We start from the raw sequence: 20720 nt of genomic DNA on the forward strand, positions 1-20720 counted from the left end.
TCCTCCACTCCTGGCCGTCTTACCCTCCACTCTCTCAAGGTCGTTCTTCCCGAAGGTTTATCAGAGACTCAAATCTGCTCCTTCTTCGACCCCATCGAGTTTCAAGTCAACGGAGTTCCTGGAGGAGAGATTTCTTGCCTCTTTGTCTACCTCTCCCACTGGACGCGCCTTCGACGGTTGGTCTTCGTCGATGCTTTCTTCAGGGACCCTCTGTTGAGTCTCAACGGTAGGATCCCAGGTCCCATAAAGGCCTATGGACTTCGCATCTTGTACCACTTTACAGAACCCACCCACGATGTCCTTATGTGGATAAAGGACGACTTGAACGATCGCGGCGACGTGACGGAGAGTGTATCCCACGTCCAGGACGTCGTCATTCACGGTTTGATCGAGGAGGAGAGGAAAGAACTTCTCGGACGGCTCGCGGATTCACTCCTCTTACCTCGAATCACCATCCTCGTCGAGTCGTCTCCTGAAGCGTGAGTCGCGTCTCTTCCTCTCTCTCTCGTCTTCTTCGGCGCTGACAATGGCTTCGCTTCTCTCAGCAGTACCTCAACAGACATCTCCTCAACCTGATCGTAAGCCTGCTTCTGTCTCAGCCTTATGCTCGTTTCTCTCGTCTCTTTCTTCGTCGTCGCGTCTCCATGTTCCTGACCTCCTCTTTCGCCTTTCTTCTTCTTGCTCTCGTTCAGTACCGTCCCCTCGTTCGATCAAGATATTGGACGCTCCGTTGAACTGCCTTGGACTTTCGATTGGAGCTTCGAGGGTGGCTGAGGAAGGGATGGACAAGACGAGATGGATGAGCCTTTCGACACGACGCATCCTTTCTTCTCCTCTTCTTCTCCTACTCTCTCCTGAAAGCACCACTTCCGCATCCTCAACCTCCCTCTTCGCTCTCTCAAACTCGATGAAAAGAACGCACCCAGACTTCCTCAAAGCCTACAACATCTTCGACTCTGCACTTCCTTTCGCCAAACCCAATCGCTAGTACAACCGATTAAGCCGTCTGGAAAACCTGCAGGTTGGCGCAACCCATCAACCATTTCACTACCAAGACCTCGATCATCTCTGCCTTACGAAGGAGACGGTAGAATCGGGGCAGAGGAGCGTGCGCAGACGGGTTGTAACAGATTCGCTCTTTGAGCTTGCTCGAGCGGCTGTTTTCCCTTTTGCTACTTTCTTCAGAAGCTGCGATGATTGAAATAGGGTTGGAAGGGATTTGAACTCGTTCCTTTCGAGCGAAAAGACGGCGGGAAGGGAGGGACGCGTCGGTTGGGATTGAAATCGACGACGCGTCGCTTTTTTGGAGCCGCTCCCTTTCCTTCCTCACGATGCTCCGCAGGAGCTTCACTTTCAGTTCAGTGGCTCGGATGACAAAGATGTTTGAGGCGAGAGGGGAAGGTCGGTCAAATCAGTCAAGATGCATACATTCTCTCCCTCCCTCAGTTCGAAAGCGAAGCAAGATCCTCCTCCCTCTTTTCAAACCAACACTTTCAACCCTTCGACCTCAACCACTCTTCCCAGCTCCTCCATTCCCTCCTCCTCAATCACACTCTCCAAAGCTCTCAAATCCAACCTCCTCAACCCACCCTTCCCCTTCTCAACGAGCTTCCTCCCCTTCGAACTTGGACCTTCGAACATCCTCTTCAGCCAATTTTCCAACCCATCCACGAGCGTCTGGACCTCGTCGTCTTCTGTTCCTTCGAGGAGAGGGAGAACGATGAGGGTTTCGAGTCCGAAGGAGGGGAGAGCGGTCGACCAAGGGGAGGAAGGGTGGACGAGGAGAGCGAGAGGGAGGGAGATGCTTTGGAGGTTGGAGGGAGAAGAGAGGAGTTTGGAGAGAAATTTGAGGTAGACTGGGGAAGAAGCTGGAAGTCCAGAGATTGTTTCGGTTTCCGATGCTGCTGTCTCGGAGGAGGGAGGAGGAGGAAGTTGAGCTTGGTCGATGTCGACGTCCGTCGTCCCCGCTGCTGCTCCCTTCGACTTCTTCTTCGACGCTCGAGGTTGCTTCTTCTTGACGATCTCCTTCTTCGTCGACTTGTTGAACCGAGAGGTTGGCGCAACGTATTCCTTCAAGACGACATGCTCAACGAACGGGAACCCCTTCTTCGACAAGAAGAGCTGCTGAACAGCCGAGACCGTTCCTCCAACCCATCCTTCCTTCCCGAACGCGAGCTCAATCGTCTTCAACTTCGTTCCAAACCCAGCCCCCACACCGTCCACCAACGAATTAGAGCACTCAGCAGCGAGGTAGAGCAATCTCGGCAACCAAACGAGAGCGATGGAGTCAGATTGAGCGATGGTGAGCTTGAGGTGGGACGTGGTTCGTTTCCATCCTTCTTTCTTCGATTTCGAATCGGAGAGGAAGGATGGGTACTGGTGAGGTTGGGAGAGGGAGACGTTTCGATAGAGAGATGAGAGGGAGAGTTCCATAAAGAGTTTGGAGACGAGGAGGAAGGAGGGAGGGATGGGAGAGAGGTGGGAGATGATCTCCGAGAGGAGGTAGGGAGGGAGGTGGAGAGAGAGTCGATTGGATGCAGAGGTTGAGGGAGAGGGAGAGGGAGAGAAACTGCTGGTGGAGAGAGGAGTGGACATGATGTAGACTGAAGGAAGAGATGGGGAGGGAAGTGGATGGATAGGTGGGTCTCGAGAAGAATGTGGTCGGAGGGAAGAAGGGAAGAAGGGAGAGAGGGTGAGCTCGACGAGTTTGGTTTTCGAAACTTGACGCGGGACTTTTGACGCGACCAGACGCGAGTTTCTATGTATATACCCAATTCACGACTGTAGGGCACTGGCTAGGGACTCGTATCTAGGTTCGCCGTTTCCGGAAGTTTGGTCTTGGTTCTGAGTTGGGTTGGTCATGGTGGTTAAATAGAGAAGGAGAAGAAGAGGTGGACCCAAGTTCAAAAAGCGTGGGCTGAGGGCAAGTTGAGGGAGGAAGAAGGACGCGTTGTCTCGGATGCCAGTTCACAGAAACGACTGGAAGCTTCTTGATGTCTCAAATTGGCTGAGAAAAGGCTTGGTCGAAGAAACTGGCCACAAGAGAGGGAGGACGCGAAAGTGAGGTCCGTTCAACGTTCGTTCTTCTTTGTCCATCGACTCTTGTCGTCTCCCTCTTCAGAAAATAGCGACTCACCATCTAGATAAATCGACAAGAACCCAAACAAGATACCCAAGACTCCCCTCACAGCTCTCCTCCACTCCTCTCGACTCTCCTTCCTTCCGTCGCTGTTGGCTCGACTCCTTCGTCGACGAAGGCGCCCTGCTGAGGATGCTCTCGCTTCGTGGACGAAGGTTTCAGCTCTGCTGGTTGGAGCCCGAGGTACTCGGCTGTCCAGACACGCATGATGAGATCCCAACGACGGATGGTGGGGAGGTGGAGGGCGGAGTGGTCGTCCTGTGAGGGGGAGGAGAGAGAGGAGAGCGAAGAGGTGAAGCAGTAATGAGCGAGGCAGCTCAAAAAGGTAGCGAAGCGAAAAGGATTAGAGGGTGCTTACGGCGATGGTATGCCAAACTCGAGGGAAAGGAGCGGCGATCACTGGGAAGCAAAAGAAGGGAAGACGGACGCGTCGGAAGGTCAGCGAGTGAGAGAAGAAGAAGGATGGAGGATGAGGACAGAATAGGAGTAGAGTGATGGAAACACGTACAATGAAGGATCTCTACACCTCTCCGCAGGAAGGGAAGATGATCTGAGAGGGAAGGAAGGAAATGAGGAAAGTCAGACGCGTCCTCCGGCCCTTCTTCTCGCCACCTCTCCCAGCTCCGCATCTCATGACCTCCCATTAACCAACAAACCAACTCGAAATCAGACCGACTCACCATCACTAATCCCACCCCATCCATACCCACCCTTCGCCCTCTTGTGGAACCAACTCTTCCTCTCCGCCCAACCCCCATCCGACGCCAACGCTCCCACCGCCCATCCAGCCTCTCCCAAATCACCCAACAGTCCCCTCTCTCCCAATCGAGCCTCCACACCCTTCATCTCATCGAACATCCATCCCGTGGCGGGGTAGTAGGACTGGATCTTGGGATCTGCTGAGCCGAGGAGATCGAGGAGGACGAGCGCGTCCATGGAGGTGAGGAGGTTGGAGGATGGGGAGTAGCGGCGAGGTGCGACACCGTTGGGTGGGGAGTTGTAGATTTTGGACCTGCGAGAAGAGGGGAATCAGAGAGGAAGAGAGGAAGGGAAGAGAACGACGCGTCGAGTCGGGGAGAAAGAAGGAGTCAGATCTCGAGCTAGGCCTCCAAACCATCACCTCGACGTGTCGCAATCGACTCACCAAAGTTCAGCCAAATGTCTCGACCCATAAGTACTATCCTGATCCGTCCAATCCTTGTAGGCTTCCTCTCCGTCGAAGAGCACGATCTGCAGCGTCGTTCTCGCCGCTTCCTCCTCGTCGAATCCATCGGGCCCAACGTCCAACTCCTCTCCTTCATCCTGGGCGGCTTGAACACGAGCTTGTCGGTCGCGAAGAAGCGGAGTGAGAGCTGCTGCTACCGAGCAGAGGAGGGAAACGGGCACGGCTGAATCGGTGGCTCCGATGAACTGAAGAAGAAATGCGAGGAAATGAGGAGGAGATTCAGCTGTGTCTCGCGAAAAGAGACGGAGGGACAGCAGATAAAGATGATCAGAAAGCTCACCTGGTTCTCAGGGAAGGTAGGGAAGAACTTGGAGTCGAAATGAGCGGAGAGAACGATCCGACGGGGGGCTGAAGGGTCGAAGGTGTAGATGAGGTTGGTGAACTCTTTGGTTCCGTAAGGAGTGGAGCCCTTGAAGCGATCCTGTAGCGGAGAGGTCATGAGCTTGAGATCAGCTTTTCCGACGACTTTGAGGTGAGAAAGGAGGAAGAAGAAGAGGGAGCGGGAACGAACCGTCTCCTTCGTCCAACCCAGCTCGTCAAACACCTGGCTTATTCGTTTCTGAACGTAGGTACTAGAGAAGCCCATCAAACGAAAGCTGTCAGTCTCCTCTCTCATCCACAAACGTCAAAGTAGAGATCAAGCTCACTTGTTATCCGTCCCAGCTGATTGTTCGCCAAGAAACCAACCCAACCAGCACGTCAAAAGGAAAGCTCATCAGCTCAACCTCCTTCCTTCCCCTCCCTCCCATCCGCACTCAAGCGTGACTCACGAGTTCTAGGAATCAGGATATCCTTCAGAAGTCCTCCTTTCTTCTCCCAGTCTAGAAATCCTTCCAGCCTCTCGTCCCTAGCAGATCCCAGAGCATCGAAAAGGTCGTCTGAAAGATGGCGATGGTTCCGTCGATTCGGTGTCTCCTCCTTCTCGTCCGCTCTCGCTCGGTCAGCGAAGACGCCTCTGGTGAAGCTGAGGGAGAGGATGAGGAAGGTGGGGAGGGGGAAGAGCATGGTTTGTTCGCTTGATGTGCGAGGAGGGTGGGTGTTGGGTGGGAGACTGGAAGGCACGGCGCCAGGAGACTTGTGAAGTTTGGTTTGAGCTCACCTTTCTTTCTCCCTTCCTCCTCCCAACGACTAGCACCCTTCCGAAACCTCCAAACTCCCACCCTTTCCCCTTCTCTCTCCCTCTTCTCTTCCAACTTCCCTCACCCTCTCTCTCGTTGAAAAGAAAAGGATGTCTGCTCAAAACGCATCGTACGGCCAGAACGGAGCTGGAGGACCTGGAGGAGGAACTCATCAGGCCGTCGCTCAACCTCAGGTTTACCTTTGTGCTGGTACGTTCGCGTCTCCCCTTTCTTCCGCCCAGATGTCTTCTTTAGAACTCAGAAGAGTCCAGGGATGGGTTCCAAAGGGCTTGTGCTGACCTTTCGTCCGTCCGTCCCTCTCTCCCTCCCTCCCTTCCACCCACCTCCTTCCTCTCGTTCGTCTTGTCCTCGCTCAGATTGCGCCGCCGAGAACCCTATCCGAATGGGAGAGCCTATCCGATGCCGAGAGTGTGGTCACCGAGTTATGTACAAGCCTAGGACAAAGAGGAGTGCGTTCAGCTTTGGAACTCGAAGAAGGGGAGAACGAGAAGCTGACAGACCCTTTCCTCCTTCCCTCCTTCCCTTTCCCTCTCTCTTCACCTTCGTCTCTTCCTGTAGTGGTGAGTCGATCTCTAGCTTCTGCTTTCGCTGTCTAGCAGGGAATCGAACGCTGACCTTTGACGTGGCTCTTGCAGGTGCAATTCGAGGCCAGATAGCTGGAGGGGAGAGGTTTTGAAGGGAGAGAGGAAGGAACGAGACGAGCAGTCTCTGAGCTCGTTCGGGTTTCTTGGATCTCCTGTGTACTTCTAGGATCTGATAGATATGTCTTTACGAATACTCTCAGGGTGGGTTTGGGTTCGGGAGGCTTTCGAGGAGAAGAGAGAAGGACTCAGACATGGATCTGTGAAGTTTGAGCTCGTCCTCCCCTTCCCTTCCTTCGCTCAGTGACCTCGAGGAAGCTGAGTCGAATGGATCCAGAGATGAGCTCTATCTTCGAACGAGTGCTCGGTCCTCTTGGGTGGTTTGAGGACGACAGCCGAAGCTCGAAGAGACGCGTCGTCGAGGTGAGCTTCGACTCCTTCCTTCCGAGGGTTTCTTTGCGTGAGTTCGTCCCTACAGTGCCAAACAACACCAAAGAACAGCAAGATCAGTTCCTTGCCTTCTATACAACGGCCTCTACGTACGCTCGAACCTCTAGAAGACAGTAAGCTCACCGTTTTCGTCCCTTCCTCCTTCCCTAAAATTCGACGTCGACCTCAACGTTCCTCTCCTTCCCTCCCTTCTTCCCTCGCCTCCCTTCGACTCAAATTCCAAAACTCCCTTAAGCCTTGGCCTTACTCTCCTCCAACCCACCAATCAACCTCTCCACCAACCCAACCTCCATATCCCCGCTCCTTCGCTCCTTGAACCCGTCGAGGAACGCCTGGAGGTGAAGCTGAGTCTGCTCGACGCTGATGGGTTGCGAGGAGGTAGGGAGGATTCGGAGAGGAGGTTGGAGGGAGGTGGAGTCGCTCATTATTGTAGAGAATGTAAGAGTGTAGTATTAGGAGGGTTGGGTCAAGAGAGGTGAGTTTGGTGATGGAGTTGATGGTCGGTCGAGGGGGGCAGCAAAGAAGTGAGCTGTTCGATTCGACTTCATGGATTCAGCCCATTCTCGGATGGGAATTTCACCATTTGGGGGTCCGATCTACAGGGAATCCCTTAGGCTCGTTTTGTTGCCTTCTTGTAACTTCCGTTGATTCTAGTAGAAGATTTAGGCGTAGAGGAAGATGAGGATCTGGGAGATAAAGATTTGACGATAAGCGGATGCAAAAAAAAAAACGAGCCTAAGGGCCTAGACTTGTCCGGAGGGGAGGAGATTTGAACAAACGAAAGGACCGTCTTTCGTCGTTTGTTTCTTTGAGCTCCCAACGTCGACTCGCCCTCCCCCCTCCCTCGTTCTTTCTTCTTCCTTTGTACTCTCTCTCTCTCTCAGCTTCTCTCCACGACCCTTTTCTACGAGGCAGAGCGAGCATGCCCTCTGTTGCCATTCCTGGCCAACCTTCGCCTCTTCGAACGCTTCAAACGTCGTCACCTACGCCTACTCCTCCCTTCCTCCATTCAGCTCCTTCCCCTACTCAATCCCACAGATCCACCTCCTCCTCTTCCTCCAAGGACGCCGCTTCCCTAGGATCCTACCACTCTGCTCATCAACAGCAACCTCTACAGCCTTTTCCTCCGAGTCCAAGAGGAGGAGGAGGAGGAGTTGGAGTTTCGGGTCCCTCTCATCCTCCTCCTTTGAGATCTGTCGATTCCTCGAGATCCGTTCAACTCGCTGAAGGGAATCCACAAGGGTTGGCTAGGGAGCAGAGCATGAGAGGTCAGGTCGGGATGATGGCTCAGACTCAGCCTCTACCTCTTCCGAGAGGAGGAACAGGTTGGAACGTCCCTCTTCCTTCCTCGAATCCCTCGGACGAGATTTGGGCGAACCCAAAGAGACTCAGCTCGAACGGAAGCTCGAACGGGTGGGAACAGGAGGGCACGTCTGATGGAAGCGGAGGAGGAGTCGTAGCAGGAAGTGTAGAGGACGAGCTCGAGATGGCGCTCAAACGATCTCCCTTCGTCAAGGTCAGCACCGACTCCCTCCTCCTCCTTTGCTTCCTCTCCGCTCTCTCTCTCTCTTTCGTTCGTTCGTTCTGACTCTTCTCTCTCGCATATATCTTCTCCCAGTCCCTTCTCAACCGACTCTCCACTACGGAATCCGCCATCCTCAACTTGACCTCCCAACTCTCTCAGCTCTCCTCAACCGTCTCGTCCCTCCTCCCTTCGTCGTCGTCGACTTCCCTCCTCCTCCCGGCATCCGATGCCGCTTCGACCATCACCCCGTCATCTCTCTACCACCATCTCAACTCCTCCTCCTCCTCAGCCAACGTCATCACTCCAAAAGCTTCCACCACCTCGGAATTCTCACCTTCCTCAGCAATCAGCCTCCTCTCTTCCCAGGTCGTCGCGCTCTCGAGCTCGGTCACTCAACTTCAGGCGCTCGCTGCTCGAGGAGGACCACCTCAGACTCAGAACCAAGGACCGAACGGAACGCCCTGGGAGGTCGTCCAGAGGAACGATTACGCTTCTTCGGGAGGAGGAGGAGGAGGAGGTCAAGCAGGTCAAGCAGGTCAAGCAGGTCAAGCTTTCACTCCGGGAGGAGGGTCCTTCGTCGGAGGAGGAGGAGGAGCGAGCTCGAACCTCAACCACCAGCAGAACCAGCATCTTTCTCAGTCCACTCTCGGACCAACCTTCAACCTCGTTCTCCCACCTTCGAAACCTTCCCTCTCTTCCAACCAACCCTCTTCACCCATCGGACCTCTTCCTCTTCCTCCCTCAGCCACAACCCCCTCCGGACTCACCCTCAACCCCAACCCTCCGCCGTCAGCGTTCAACCTCAACCTCAACCCCAACCCTGGACCTCCGTCGCCGAGAGGGAACGGGAACAAACCTCCGCCTCTTCTCACGAGTGCGACGAGCTCGAACGGGGGAGCGTTGACGCTCGGTGGGCAGCAGCAGCAGCAGCAGAGGGGAGGAGGAGGAGGGAGACCTGGGCTGAACGGGAGGAGTTACAGTACGCCGTATGGAGTGAATGGGCAGGGGGAGAAGGTGGGTGGGAATGGTCAGCAGCAGCAGCAGCAGCAACAGCCGAGGAGACCTGGAGGGTTCTCGAGGATGGATTCGTTCAACGAGGTGAGCTCTCTGCTCTTTACTACCGTCCCCTTTCCTCCTCGTTTACCTCGTTCAGCCCCAGCTGACTCGATATCCCCTCTTCGTCGCTCGTTCTCGACAGCCGACAACTCCCTCCACCGACCTCCCAACGCCCGGAGGAGGATGGCCTCAGCCTCCTCCCGGTCAAGTCACGCCTGGAGGAAGCTCGGGTTTGGGACCCGGTGCGGCTCACAACATGGTCAAGTGGGAGCAGGTGGGATTGGTGCCGGAGTTGTTGAGAGGGGTGTTGAAATATGGGTGAGTTTCGAACGAGAGCGAAGAGGAGACGCGCTGCGAGCTTGAGCTGACGAGAATTGGGTTTGGCTTTTTTGCGTGACTTTTGTAGGATCGGACCTCCGAATAAGGTTCAGCAGAGAGCGCTGCCGTTCTTGTTGAGAGGTGAATTGAGAATCGAGCGAGAAAGGAGGAGAGGGAGCGTCGAAACTGACGCGTTTTTTTTTTTCTTTTGTTCTTCGTTTCAGGATCGGATATCATCGCTCAAGCGTTCGTTCTGTCTTCATTTCATAACTAAGGCTCTGATGTCAGGCTAACCCTTTTTTTTTCTCCGCTTTCCAACAGACCCCCGACCCAAGAACGAATCATCGCCTAGTGAGCTCGTCGTCTCTTCCGTTTCTTCTCGTCTCGGCTCGAACTTTGACTGACCCTCGTCTTTTCGTTCCACCTTCTCAGCGTCGTCCCAGCGATCAATATCTGTCTCTCGAACCCTCCTGTCGTCCCCTACCGAGGTCCTCAGATCGTTATCATCACCACGACGGTCGATCAGGCGACTCAGGCGTACAAGCTGTTCGTTCTTCGTTCCTCTCAGTCTTTTGTTTTCCTTCGTCCGCCTCTCCCATACTGAGAGTTCTCTTCGTTCTGTGTGACACAGCGTTCGAGATATCGCCACTCCTCTCGGTGTTCGTTCGTCCCTCTGCGTCGGTCCTACGACGGCGACGTCTTCAACGGGAACCTGGATCGACGAACAGAGGATGGTCGCTCCTTCCGTCATCATCGGAACACCTGCGAAGATCAACGAGCTGTTCTCGGGTGGGCAGAGTGGGAGAGGGTTGAGTGGGGACGGTGTGAGGTTCTTGGTCGTGAGTCCTTCGATCTCCTTCGTTTCTGCTCGATTTCCGAACTGTCCGACGACGCTCGAACTGACTTTTTGCTTGCTTCGTTCTTCCTTCAGATTGACGAAGTAGATCAACTCATCGCTCGAAACCTCTACGAGTTCGTCGTACGTATCGAACCAATCCTCTCTTTCTCATCTTCGTCGTCGCGTCCTCCGCTCACTCTCTTTCCTCGTCGTTCTTCTCTCCTCACACAGATCGAAGTCGTCAAACGTTTCCCCCTCCCTCGCTCCCGCTCCGGAATCTCCAACGCCGGAATGATGTCCCCGTCCACCGGTCCTCCTCAAAGCCCTTACGACGCAGGAGCCAGCTCCCCTTTCAACCCAACGTCCAACACTCAGTTCCCCTCCATGTCCCGTCGCTTCCCCGCTCAGACCTCCAACCCAGCAGGAACCATCGGATCCGCTTCCCTCAACAACCCTCCCTCCACTCCAGGAGGATCTGCCATCCCGTCGGTCGAAGGAGCAGTCGCCCAAGTCGATCGTCAGACATGCCTCTTCAGCAACACCGTCCCGCAAGACGTTTTGAATTTCAGTAACGCCATTCAGGTTCGAGAACCCGTTCGAGTGCTTGTGAGACGAGAAGGAGGAGGAGCTGGTGGAGGATCGTCGTCCTCGGGAGGTGGTGGAGGAGGAGGAGGGAGTTCGACGGATCCCACGACGCCTCAGGGAGGACCCAACAACGCTGGAGGAGGAGGAGGACTGAAGCATCTGTACCTCTACCTTGCTTTCACGTCTGGAGGGGGAGGAGCTGGAGCGAGGGCTGCTGGGGATGGAGCTGCGGCTGGGACGATTGGGAGTGGGAGAGGAGCGGGGAGTGTGGGAGCTGTGGGGACGCCAGGAGGAGGAGGATTGGGAGGAGAGGTGAATCAGGCGAAGGAGTGGAAGTTGGAGGCTTTGGCGGATCTGTTGGATGATGAGGCCGTGTTGCCTGGGATTGTGTTTGTCGGGAGCGAGAGTGGGATGGAGGCGGTGACGTACAAGTTGGCGAGTAGAGGGTTGGACGTGACTGTTTTGGTGAGCTTTGGTCTTCCGACGCGTCTTCGTTTTCATTCTCTCTCTCTTCTTCGAAAAGGATCGACGCTGACCTTTTTTCCATATCTTCTTCTTCCTTCATCTTCCAGCACCCCGAACTCAACTCCCAAGCTCGACTCGCAGCGGTCAACAAGTTCCGAGCTCCTTCGGTGACGGGGAGAGGGAAGGTGCTCGTCGTGTTCGATCTTCACGTCAAGGCGAACGAGATCGGCTTCGTCAAGCTGGTCATCAACTACGACCTTCCTAGGTCGGTGGAGGGCTATGCTCAGAGGTTCGTCGATATCTTTCTCTCTTCGCTCGAACGAGGGGCGGCAATCGAAACTGACTCGCTTCGCTCTCTTCTCCTTCCTTCGTTCGCACCCACAGAGTCTCGCCCGCCGTCTCAGGAGGAGGTCGCCCAGGAGTCGTCGTCAATATCATCCAAGCCAACGGTGGAGACGTCGAGATGCTGAGGTCGTGCGAGTGTTTCTTTAAGTTCAAGTGTTCCGAGGTTCGTCGCGTCCTCTCCTCTCCTCCTCCCTCCCGACGCACGCTAACTTCCTCCCTCGGTTCGGTTACGCAGGTCCCTGTCAATCTACGAGAAGCTTTCTAAAAAAAAGTCGTGATCCGTCCATCTCTCTTCTCTTCCCTCTCGTTTCGTTCTCCACAACACGTCTGTTCTCTTTCGTTCAGGTTGGGCCTTTTGTTGCTGCTTTTTCTTCCATCTCTCCCTTGCTTTTGCTTTCCCCCCCTCTCTCTCGTTTCTCACCTCTCCAAACAAGTCCTTACCCATTGTATCCACTCGCCTCCCACACACATGCTCCCTCTCCCGTCCCTCCTTTCTTGTTCATTTTCTCTCCGTCTCTCCGACGCGTTTGTTTCCCTCTCCACACGCATCTCTCTCTCCTTCCCTTCCTTTGTATCCCTCCTTGTACTTATTCTTTCTTTCTATCCTTCTTTAACGGTTCCCCCTCAATCCACGTTGTGCAACTCTCTAGGTACCCTATACACGTCCCTCGCCTCCAGCATGTCCTTCTTCGTTTTCATTTTTTTTTTTTTTTCGTTTGCTTTCACTTCCCCTTCCCTCGTTCTCGTTTTTCGTTCCTTTCCTTTGCTAGCTTTCGAATCCGATCTACCTCTCACTCCTTTCGGACTTGCCTATACCCTGCTCACTTTCTTTGCTTGGTTTCTTTTCGGTCGGTCAAAATATGAAGATCTCGATTCGACCCTTGAGAAGGAAGGGAAAAGAGCGAGCTGGTCATTGCTCTGTGGGTCTTCCACCCCCCTTCTAGTACTGAAAAGGACACGTTAAGGAGAGAATAGTCAGGAAAGGAAAGCGAGGCTGAGTGCGTTCTTCGAGGGAAAGTCACGACGCGTCGCCCTTCGTCGCTTTGCTCACTCAGCTCACCATAGGTTCGAGTTCCTCACACCCCGACAATCCTAGTCATCCAGTAGAAGCTTCCTCGAGCACACTCCCACACTTTCTGCTCTTCTCAGCATTCCCTTTGGAAGCAAAAACCTGCCAGTTTGTCAAATCTAGCTCGACTGTCCCACGCTCTCAGCTGGCTGACTCCGCTTTGAAGCTTTCGTTCTTCTGGCTGGGCCTGAAACTTCCCGTTTAGCTTCAAACCACAACAACCTCACCCCCTCTCTCTCTCATCCCCTACCACCTAACACGTCCTTGCTCAAGAAAAATGGTTGCTAAAGTTGGAGGTGAGTCTAAACTCATTCTTGAGAACGAGCGAGGGATGGGACCGAATCGATCGAGCTGATCACCATCTCCTCCCTTCCCTGTTCCCCTCCCTCCTTCCTCCTTCCTTCGACCTTCCTTCGACCTTCCTTCTTTCGCAGTCATCGTCTACAGCACTTGGGGTCACCAGAACACTCTCAGTGATGCTGTCTTCAAGGGAGTTCAGAAGTCTGGAGCGGAGGCGATCATGTACCAGGTTCGTTCGAGGTGGGGAGGGAGGAAGGTCGAAGGAACGAAAGCTGACGTTCCTGCCTCGGGAAAATCTTCCTTCTTCAGTTCGAGGAGACCCTCCCCCAGGAAGTCCTCACCAAGATGTGTACGTTTTCTTGCCTTCTCCTCGAGAAAATCTGGTCGAAGAGGGAAGAAGACGGGACGAGGCAGCCGAGCCCTCGATTCTTCTTCCTAATCACCTCGTTCACATCTCGTCGGTCCTGACAGAACTTCCCTTTCTCTCTTTCACAGACGCTGCTCCCAAGCCTGCTTACCCCGTCATCACTCCCGATCTCCTTGCCGAGCTCGACGGGTTCATCTTCTGTTTCCCAACCCGATACGGACGAGCTCCTGCTCAGGTCTCGACCTTCTTCGATAGGACTGGTGGACTCTGGGCGAGTGGGAAACTGATTGGAAAGTTTGGAGGAATCGGTGAGCTCTTTTTTCTTGTCTTTCTCGCGCCGCAACATCTTTCAAACTAGAACAAACGAAGGGCGGAGGGATTGAAACCTTCGTCGACCCCTTTGCTCGTCTCCGCTCTCTGACTTTTGTCTGCTTGTCTCTCCTCTCAGCTACCTCTGCCGGTGGACAGCACGGAGGACACGAAACCACCGTTCTCACTACTCTTCCCTTCTTCGCTCACCACGGAGTGATCTTCGTTCCCGTTTGTCTCTCCTCATCTCCTCTCGTCCCCGACCACCTTCTCTCGTTGACCTTCCTTCCTGCGTCCTCTCTTCTCTTCAGATCGGATACGCCAAGTCTGAGATCTCCAACGAGGAGAGCATCGTCGGAGGATCTCCTTGGGGAGCTTCGTGCGTTCACCCTTCTTGAATCCGACGCGTCGTCTCTCTCTCTCTCTCGTCGCCCACGCTGACTCCCTGCTTAACCTTTCTTCTCCAAATAGCGTCGTCGCTGGAGGCAAGGGAACTCTCCCCGTCTTGGATTCCGACAAGGTTGTCGCCGAATATCAGGGAGAAAACTTCGGAACCGTTCGTCCATCCCTTCTTTCGTCGCGGTTTGTTCCTCTTTCCTCGTCGCTGATCCTCTTCTCTTTCTCTCCCACTCCGTCTTGTATATCGTTTCGTTCTGTTCCCCAGATCGTCAACACCTTCCTCAAGGGAAAGAACGCCGCGTAAGTTTCGAGCTCTTTGCTTCGAAACGCAACCCCTCCCTCTCCCTCTCTCTTCCACCCACTTCTTCAACTGTTCCATATCCCTTTCACTTCACACCGACATTTTTTTTCACGACTTTCCTTTTACGTTTCCACCTTCTCTACCCACGCCGCTTCGACCTTTGAAATGCTGGTGAGGGCAGAGGAGGAAGAGGGCAGGAGGGTCGATTTCAGTCTTTAGTAGGCGTTAGTCTTCTAGATGCCCCTTCTCTTTCTCTCAACTACCCTCCTCCACCGCTCAAGACTGTATCCTTCGCTGTGTAACTTGTTGGGCTCTCTCTCTCTCTCTTCAACTGGGCCCGGGAACAAAGGCGCTCGATTCGACGCGTTGTTCGACTCGCCCATCCTGACCTTCTTGCCTCTTTCTTCCTCTTCCTTCCAACAGTTCTGTCCCCGAGGTCGTTGGAGCCGTCAACGCAAAGTCGGAACCTGAGTCTCTCGGTACTCCCGTCGTCCCAACCAAGGAGAACGGAACCAAGGAAGCTGGTGAGCTCGCGTCTTTCTTTTTGTCCCTCCTCTCCCTCCTTCCTCGTCTGACCTCTTTTCCCTCCTTCGTCTTTCTCTTTCTCCAAGGCTACACCGTCCCCTCTTCGACCACTACTGCTCCCGCTCCCGTCGCTTCCACGCCTGCTCCTGCGGCTGCTACCTCGAAGCCCGTCGCTGCTGCTCCTCCTTCGGCTCCCAAGAAGAAGAGCGGAGGAATCTTCTCGATGTGCTGTGGAGGAGACGGATCCGATCTCAAGGCTTAGATATCCATATTTCCCTCAGATTGGACGTTGCGGTTGGTTCGACTTCGCCTTGCTTTTCTCTATTCCGTATCTCTGATTAATCGCGTCTCCTTGCTAGATCTATCTTATGTCGTCTCACCATTATGTGTCCGTACTCTCGAGGCTATCTATTCGTCTAAGGAGTCCGGAGGTGTGAGTCCGACATGGGTTGTGAGAGGTTGTCGAAGGTGAGAGTTGGAAGGCAGAAGGGTGAAAGAAAGAGGTTCGAGTTTCGTTTAATTCACGTCCGTCTTTTTTTTCTGCCTCTCCTCAAGCCCAGGCTCGTACTCGTCAAAATTTGTCGTTATCATTATCATGGATCCCAACCCCGGGAACCGTAAAAAGAACGAACCCCCAAGGACGTGTGTGCAAATCAAGAACTCGACGACGCGACTCCGTTTGGAAGCGAAGCGCAAAAGCAAGGGCGGAGGGAGGGACAGGGAGGGACTAGCTGGAACGAGAGCAGATGAGGGTGGATGAAAGCTATCTAGGGGTATAATTAAGAGTCTAGGCACGCAGTTTGAGGTCAGGTGAGGGCGTGGAGTTCGTCAAGTGAATTCGATCCTCGAACTTCGACGGAATCCGTTGGCGTCTCGACAGCGGTTGAAGATGTTTCGAAGAGCACTGACAGCGGAAGAAGGTTTCGTAAGTACGGTTACGAACGAATAGATGAAGGAGAGACGAGGAGAGAAGACTGACGAGTAATCAGGACGTTCCTCGAAAGCCAGAGACGCTACGCGTCGAAAGTAGGAAGCGATCTGAGACAAACGAGGGAGGTATCGAGAGCCCTCAAGGTCAGCTACATTCGAAGCATCTGTTCCAAGCATATTTTTCGTCATACTCACAGCTTCATCCCCCCTCCTAGCATCCCCCGTCCGTCTCACCGAAGCGCTTCTCAAATATCCATCCTTCGCAGCCTCGATCCTCCTCAACAAATCCGTCACGACAGGAGTGATCCTACACCCTCCTTGGATGTACTGCATGTCCATTTGACGAGCCAGAAGCGACCAGGGAAGAGGACCTGTGAAGGAGAGGAGGATGTAGCCGAGGGATTCGAGGTCGCTACGAATCGAGCGAAAGGATCAGCTTCGAGAAGCGACTCGAGTGAGAGCGGTGGAGTCATAGACGTACTCTCTCCGAGACGACTGAAGTCCCTGTGAAGCAGCTCGGGACATGAACATCTCTGTTGGGAAGGAAAGAGATGATGAGCTCGAGAGACTTCGACGCGACGAGGAGGAACACGAAGCTCACGAGTTCCGATCAAAGCACCTCCTTCTCGAGGTCGGATGTGAACTCCACCGTTCTTGAAAGCTTCGGCGAAACCAAAGTCGACGATGAAGAGTTTCCCTACGTCTCGAGCGGCCAGTCCAATCACGACGTTGTCCCTGCCGACGTGAAGAGACGTCAGATCGTCGCTCTCTCTCCCTCTCTCTGAAGATTCTGAAGCTACGAACTCACGGTTTCAGGTCCCTATGACACAAAAGACAAGATTTCAGCCATACTGTCGAACTCGTAGGGTCGTCTCTCAAGCTCACCGATGCAGATACCCTCTGGAATGAATAAACTCGACGCGTTCCACCAACTGAACGGCAATTCCCAGCAAAGTCTCCAGCCTGAACCTCCTCCCCTTCTTAGCAAAGATGGTCTCGAGATTAGGTCCCAGCCGATCCGTGACCATCACCGAGTAGTCGGTCAACGTTGGACTGGTAGGAGGAGTCGAACGAGGCGAGGTGACGAGGGAGGGAGGTCGAGAGCGGGGTGCAGAGATGGGAAGCGTCACGACGGCCCAGCTGCAAGGAAAGATAGAGATCGAGGTCAGCTTTGGTGCTGGACTCAGGTGGGTTAGAGTTGAGAGGGACGAACGCGAGGTAACTGACAGAGGAAAGGAGAAGGGAAAAGGTCAGCCTCGACGAGCTCATCGTTTCGGCCTCGTACGAACCGAGGCATTCCTTCCCCTCCAGCTAGATTCAAGATCACATTGGCTTCATGAACGAGAATCCCTGGTCCTCGACTCACTCTACACAAACCAAACCGTCAAAGTTCAGCCAGCTCCTCTCGAAGGCAGGCGAAACGAAACGAAACGAAAGAGAGAGAGGTTCACTCAACGGTTCAATCTTGATCGCCACCTGTCTCCCCGTCCGATTCTCAACTCCAGCAAAGACCGTACCTGTATTAAAACGGGAAGATGAGCTCCCCCGTTGGCACGAGAAAGAAAGAAAGAAAAAGACAAGCTCACCAAAAGAACCGCTTCCGAGCTTCCTTCGTTCGCCAAACAAGAACGGAGGTGAGCTCAACACTCTCTCCTCCCTCCCTTCTTCCTCCTCTTCCCCCAGACAAAGAACGCTGTTAGAACTCACTGATCAGTCCTGAACTTATACTCCCCAACCCTAATCTCCATCACCGCCGTCGGAGGAGGGCTCCCAAATCCACTCGAAACCGGAGGAGTACTCGCCGATCCTCTTCCCCTCCCTCCTCCTCCTCGAACGACACTCTCACTGGACCTCAACCTCTCGAGCGAGGGCCTTCGAGATCCCGGAGGAGGACGGCGAAGATCAACGAGGTTGGGAGTTGAGTTGGAGCGGAAGAAGGCCATTGGGAGGGTGGTGGCGAGCTCGGAACGGATGTGAAGGGAGGAGGGAGGGGGTTTGGTTGAAGTTGCGAAGAGAGTAAAAGCGTTCGAACCAAGCCCCCAAGAGGAGGGCAGAGAGAGGAGGGAACTGAGTTCTTTTGATTCGGGGGTGGTTGGAGACAAAGGGATCGTGGTCGTCGGGAGGAACCTGCAAGAAAGAACAAAGGGAGGCGGAAAGAGGAGAAAGGGGGAAAGGTCGAAGGGCGGAGCTGGAGTGTTGATCGATGATCGTCTGCTTTGAAGATGAAAGAGAGAGAAAAGAAAGAGAGCGAGGGAGCGGCTCAGCAGATGGTAGGGATTGGAAAAGGAGGACAAGCAAACGTACGTGGGAAGGATGAGACCGAAGGGTCGAGCGCGTCGTCAAAGGCGCGTCGAAGCTGTGTGGTTGTGAGTGGATCGACAGAGAAAAGATGAGGAGAGAGTCCCGGTGTAGGATGTTGAAAGAAAAGTGCAGTTTCAAGCGACTGCAGAAGGTGTCGGTACTCGAACTAAAGGAACGAGTCAGAAAGAGAAGAGAAGGGGTTCAGATTCATAGACTAGCCGAAAGCGTACAAGAAAAAGCGTCAAAGGTAAAAGCAAGGGGTCGTATATAAGGCGTCAATAGGTAGCAGAACGAACCGAGAGGAGAAAGGGAAGACGAAAGGGTGAGGTTCTCAAAAATGAAGCTCGAGAGCGGACGCGACGGGGGTTTCCTGAGCGAAGAAGAAGCCCGAGAGGTCAGCTCGAGAAAGACGAAACGAAGCTCAGCAGAGTCGAGTACTCACCACTGGGCAGTATGGACCTGAAAAAGCGAAACAAGCAAACGGGTTGTGGTCAGTCGATGCGAAAGAGAGACGAGAGACGAGAACGAGAGAACTCACATTTCACCGTCCGTCTTGAAGGGAAAACAAGGCATCAGAGTCAGCTCATTGGAAGAGTGCGAAGATATAGAGCGTAAAAGAGGACACTCACATGCCCTTCCCAAGCTTCGCAAAACTCTCCTTCGCGACGGCATGTCCGCACACGAGCATCATCGGCGGGTTGGAAGGCGTCGCCAGGATCTTCGACACAGGGCAGGCGAAGATCGAGTGGAACCTTAAGGAGGGTGGGAGAGGGATTTCCATCTACACCGAACGCCAAACGAGGAAATGATCAAGTTCAGTTTCCTTCGAAGAGGGAGACACGGGAACCAAAGAGACGACGCGTCGTTCCAAACTCACCGGCAGTTCCCCGCCCATCTTCCATCCCTCCCCCACCCTCTCCTTCATCACCTTCCGTCCCTTCTCAATCCTCGCCACCGCTCCATTCGCTCCCACCCCGACCGCCACACCCAGCACCTCCTTCTCCGGCCATCCCGCCCAGACACAGAACTCTTTCTCGAACATCGGGATCAACAGCTTCTGATGCAAGTTTTCGTCGAGAAAGTCGGCGTAAGGGGAGGAAGCGAGTTTGGTTGCTGGGAGGTAGAGGGTTGCTGTTAGCAAGCGGGAGATGGTGGATAGGTGGTGAGGGGTGAAGGGAGGGAAGTGGGTTTGGGCGTAGAGGATCGGAGGCGGGATGGAGGAGGTGCGGGAGGAGGAGGGCTGGGAGGGAGAGAGGAGGAGGTTGAGAAAGATGGAGCGGTGGATGTAGAAGGGGAGAGGAGAGGGTGGGGTGGTTGAAGTGCGGTTGGGGAGGAGGTGAGAGCCGTGCTGGTTGATCCATCTTTGAGGAGAGGGAAGAAGAGGGAGAGGTCAGCTTCGAGCTCGGGAGATGGCGAGGGATAGAAGGGCTGAAGAAGAGAGATTAGACTGACTGAAGAGCAGGTTGTAGATCTCCCGCTTTCATCGAGTTGATGATGGAATGTAGCATCTGAGCTTTAGCGATCTCTGCTTCTGGTAGAGGAGTCGTCGAGCCGTCGGTGGTGTGACTGTTCCTCGAGAGAGCTTCGACGGTGCCGGTCTCTCCCATTCGGACGAGAGCTGAGATGACGGCTCGATCCAAGGCGGCCGTAGCTTCGAGTGAGGTGAAGTAGAGCGGAGAAGCGATGGGTATGGGAGGAGGAAGGGCCTGAAGAGAGAGGGAGAGAGGGAAGGGAGGAGGATGAGTCGAGGTCAGCTTGAGCTCGCTCGCAAGAGAGCGTTTGCCTGAGAGTCCATAATGAGAGCGTACGAACCTTCTCTACTGCTGAAGCTACTCTTCCTATAGCCTTATGCCACGTCTTGATAGCCTGAAAGGAAGAAACAGCAAGAAGAAATGAGCTCGAGACATTCACCTTCCCTCCTCGGGTCCACCCGTCTGTGTCCCCTCGCTCTTCTGCTCGCACTCACCTCATCGATCTTCTCCTTGGACCCTCCAATCTCCTTCTCCAAACCAGCCCATATCGACTGCAACTCCTCTTGCGAAGTTGAAGTCGAGGACGCTTTGGCTTGAGCTTTGACGAGGGAGGAGATAAGAGAGTCGAGAGTGACGCTCAGAGCAGGAGCGGAAGTTGAAGACGAGGAGGAGGTTTTCGATTTCTTGTTGGATGAAGAAGACGAGGAAGAGGAAGATGGGACAGAGAGGGATTCGAGTTTGGTGAGTTCCTTGAAGATGGGTTCCATAGCGAGGCGGGAGGGAGGGTCGAAGTTGGGAGGGAACTGAGTTGAGTTCGAGGTCTTCTTTGTCAAACGACCATGCCGATTCTACAGCAAGTCTTCCCAAATCCCTTCAACTCCGCCTTTGAGAAGCATCTATACACCGAGGTGTCGAAGCTGACAAGGGAATGAACCTCGCTGAGCTCGCTGATCGTCCCCATCTGAGGTACCTCTCCTCCCTCTCCCTTCCCTCCTTGATCCCTCTCTCTCTAGATCTCCACTAGACCAACCCGAACGGCCCTCCATCTCACCTCGATCGATTTCCGACTTCACCAACCTTC

At 54.1% G+C, this 20720-nt stretch overlaps 11 protein-coding genes across 11 annotated transcripts; 5 read left to right on the top strand and 6 right to left on the bottom strand.

Annotated features, from left to right (window-relative positions):
• Positions 1 to 39: 39 nt before the first annotated feature.
• BDY24DRAFT_413254 (uncharacterized protein) lies at positions 40 to 576 on the top strand (the record flags this gene model as incomplete). Its single annotated transcript, XM_076643161.1, has 2 exons — positions 40 to 479; positions 546 to 576. Coding segments are annotated over 2 exons (471 nt in total), but the record flags the coding sequence as incomplete, so codon positions are not given.
• Positions 577 to 1479: 903 nt separating this feature from the next.
• BDY24DRAFT_413255 (uncharacterized protein) lies at positions 1480 to 2862 on the bottom strand (the record flags this gene model as incomplete). The annotated part of the gene is made up of 2 exons (XM_076643162.1): positions 1480 to 2603; positions 2793 to 2862. The coding sequence occupies 2 exons, from the start codon at positions 2860 to 2862 to the stop codon at positions 1480 to 1482; spliced, it is 1194 nt and encodes a 397-aa protein (XP_076498847.1).
• A 6-nt stretch (positions 2863 to 2868) lies between these two features.
• BDY24DRAFT_381878 (uncharacterized protein) lies at positions 2869 to 5483 on the bottom strand. The gene is made up of 10 exons (XM_076639418.1): positions 5135 to 5483; positions 5012 to 5027; positions 4876 to 4936; positions 4645 to 4785; positions 4284 to 4549; positions 3820 to 4151; positions 3648 to 3689; positions 3498 to 3538; positions 3137 to 3397; positions 2869 to 3032 (listed from the first exon to the last, which is right to left on the bottom strand). The coding sequence occupies exons 1-9, from the start codon at positions 5367 to 5369 to the stop codon at positions 3185 to 3187; spliced, it is 1347 nt and encodes a 448-aa protein (XP_076498848.1). The 5' UTR covers positions 5370 to 5483; the 3' UTR covers positions 2869 to 3032; positions 3137 to 3184.
• On the top strand, positions 5484 to 6282 carry RPC10 (DNA-directed RNA polymerase core subunit RPC10). Its single transcript, XM_076639419.1, has 3 exons — positions 5484 to 5692; positions 5860 to 5954; positions 6139 to 6282. The coding sequence occupies exons 1-3, from the start codon at positions 5593 to 5595 to the stop codon at positions 6157 to 6159; spliced, it is 216 nt and encodes a 71-aa protein (XP_076498849.1). The 5' UTR covers positions 5484 to 5592; the 3' UTR covers positions 6160 to 6282.
• BDY24DRAFT_413258 (uncharacterized protein) lies at positions 6250 to 6959 on the bottom strand (the record flags this gene model as incomplete). Its single annotated transcript, XM_076643163.1, has 2 exons — positions 6250 to 6308; positions 6797 to 6959. The coding sequence occupies 2 exons, from the start codon at positions 6957 to 6959 to the stop codon at positions 6250 to 6252; spliced, it is 222 nt and encodes a 73-aa protein (XP_076498850.1).
• Positions 6960 to 7284: 325 nt separating this feature from the next.
• BDY24DRAFT_381893 (uncharacterized protein) lies at positions 7285 to 8598 on the top strand. Its single transcript, XM_076639420.1, has one exon. It carries the CDS (start codon positions 7457 to 7459, stop codon positions 8120 to 8122), a length of 666 nt encoding a protein of 221 aa, XP_076498851.1. The 5' UTR covers positions 7285 to 7456; the 3' UTR covers positions 8123 to 8598.
• Positions 8599 to 9032: 434 nt separating this feature from the next.
• On the top strand, positions 9033 to 12389 carry BDY24DRAFT_381897 (P-loop containing nucleoside triphosphate hydrolase protein). Its single transcript, XM_076639421.1, has 12 exons — positions 9033 to 9157; positions 9258 to 9433; positions 9522 to 9574; positions 9658 to 9679; positions 9755 to 9784; positions 9866 to 9979; positions 10065 to 10272; positions 10365 to 10412; positions 10503 to 11321; positions 11429 to 11610; positions 11706 to 11829; positions 11902 to 12389. Exons 1-12 carry the CDS (start codon positions 9140 to 9142, stop codon positions 11929 to 11931), a joined length of 1824 nt encoding a protein of 607 aa, XP_076498852.1. The 5' UTR covers positions 9033 to 9139; the 3' UTR covers positions 11932 to 12389.
• Positions 12390 to 12924: 535 nt separating this feature from the next.
• Positions 12925 to 14670, top strand: BDY24DRAFT_381899 (flavoprotein-like protein). The gene is made up of 8 exons (XM_076639422.1): positions 12925 to 13031; positions 13170 to 13264; positions 13345 to 13384; positions 13531 to 13710; positions 13851 to 13942; positions 14023 to 14090; positions 14183 to 14267; positions 14376 to 14670. Exons 1-8 carry the CDS (start codon positions 13013 to 13015, stop codon positions 14412 to 14414), a joined length of 618 nt encoding a protein of 205 aa, XP_076498853.1. The 5' UTR covers positions 12925 to 13012; the 3' UTR covers positions 14415 to 14670.
• Positions 14671 to 15506: 836 nt separating this feature from the next.
• BDY24DRAFT_381905 (kinase-like domain-containing protein) lies at positions 15507 to 17475 on the bottom strand. The gene is made up of 10 exons (XM_076639423.1): positions 17453 to 17475; positions 17156 to 17383; positions 17080 to 17088; positions 16752 to 17006; positions 16675 to 16686; positions 16468 to 16601; positions 16348 to 16399; positions 16062 to 16278; positions 15916 to 15974; positions 15507 to 15840 (listed from the first exon to the last, which is right to left on the bottom strand). The coding sequence occupies exons 2-10, from the start codon at positions 17161 to 17163 to the stop codon at positions 15765 to 15767; spliced, it is 822 nt and encodes a 273-aa protein (XP_076498854.1). The 5' UTR covers positions 17164 to 17383; positions 17453 to 17475; the 3' UTR covers positions 15507 to 15764.
• Positions 17005 to 17647, bottom strand: BDY24DRAFT_267371 (uncharacterized protein). The gene is made up of 4 exons (XM_076636888.1): positions 17574 to 17647; positions 17453 to 17475; positions 17094 to 17383; positions 17005 to 17006 (listed from the first exon to the last, which is right to left on the bottom strand). The coding sequence occupies exons 1-3, from the start codon at positions 17612 to 17614 to the stop codon at positions 17229 to 17231; spliced, it is 219 nt and encodes a 72-aa protein (XP_076498855.1). The 5' UTR covers positions 17615 to 17647; the 3' UTR covers positions 17005 to 17006; positions 17094 to 17228.
• Positions 17648 to 18360: 713 nt separating this feature from the next.
• Positions 18361 to 20512, bottom strand: RMD5 (ubiquitin-protein ligase RMD5). Its single transcript, XM_076639424.1, has 8 exons — positions 20134 to 20512; positions 19980 to 20033; positions 19620 to 19873; positions 19045 to 19528; positions 18797 to 18948; positions 18706 to 18719; positions 18610 to 18626; positions 18361 to 18537 (listed from the first exon to the last, which is right to left on the bottom strand). Exons 1-8 carry the CDS (start codon positions 20404 to 20406, stop codon positions 18499 to 18501), a joined length of 1287 nt encoding a protein of 428 aa, XP_076498856.1. The 5' UTR covers positions 20407 to 20512; the 3' UTR covers positions 18361 to 18498.
• Positions 20513 to 20720: the final 208 nt, after the last annotated feature.

This window comes from Mrakia frigida (genome assembly GCF_051309035.1).
Source record: "Mrakia frigida strain ATCC 22029 unplaced genomic scaffold BDY24scaffold_7, whole genome shotgun sequence".
NCBI classification, from domain to species: domain Eukaryota; kingdom Fungi; phylum Basidiomycota; class Tremellomycetes; order Cystofilobasidiales; family Mrakiaceae; genus Mrakia; species Mrakia frigida.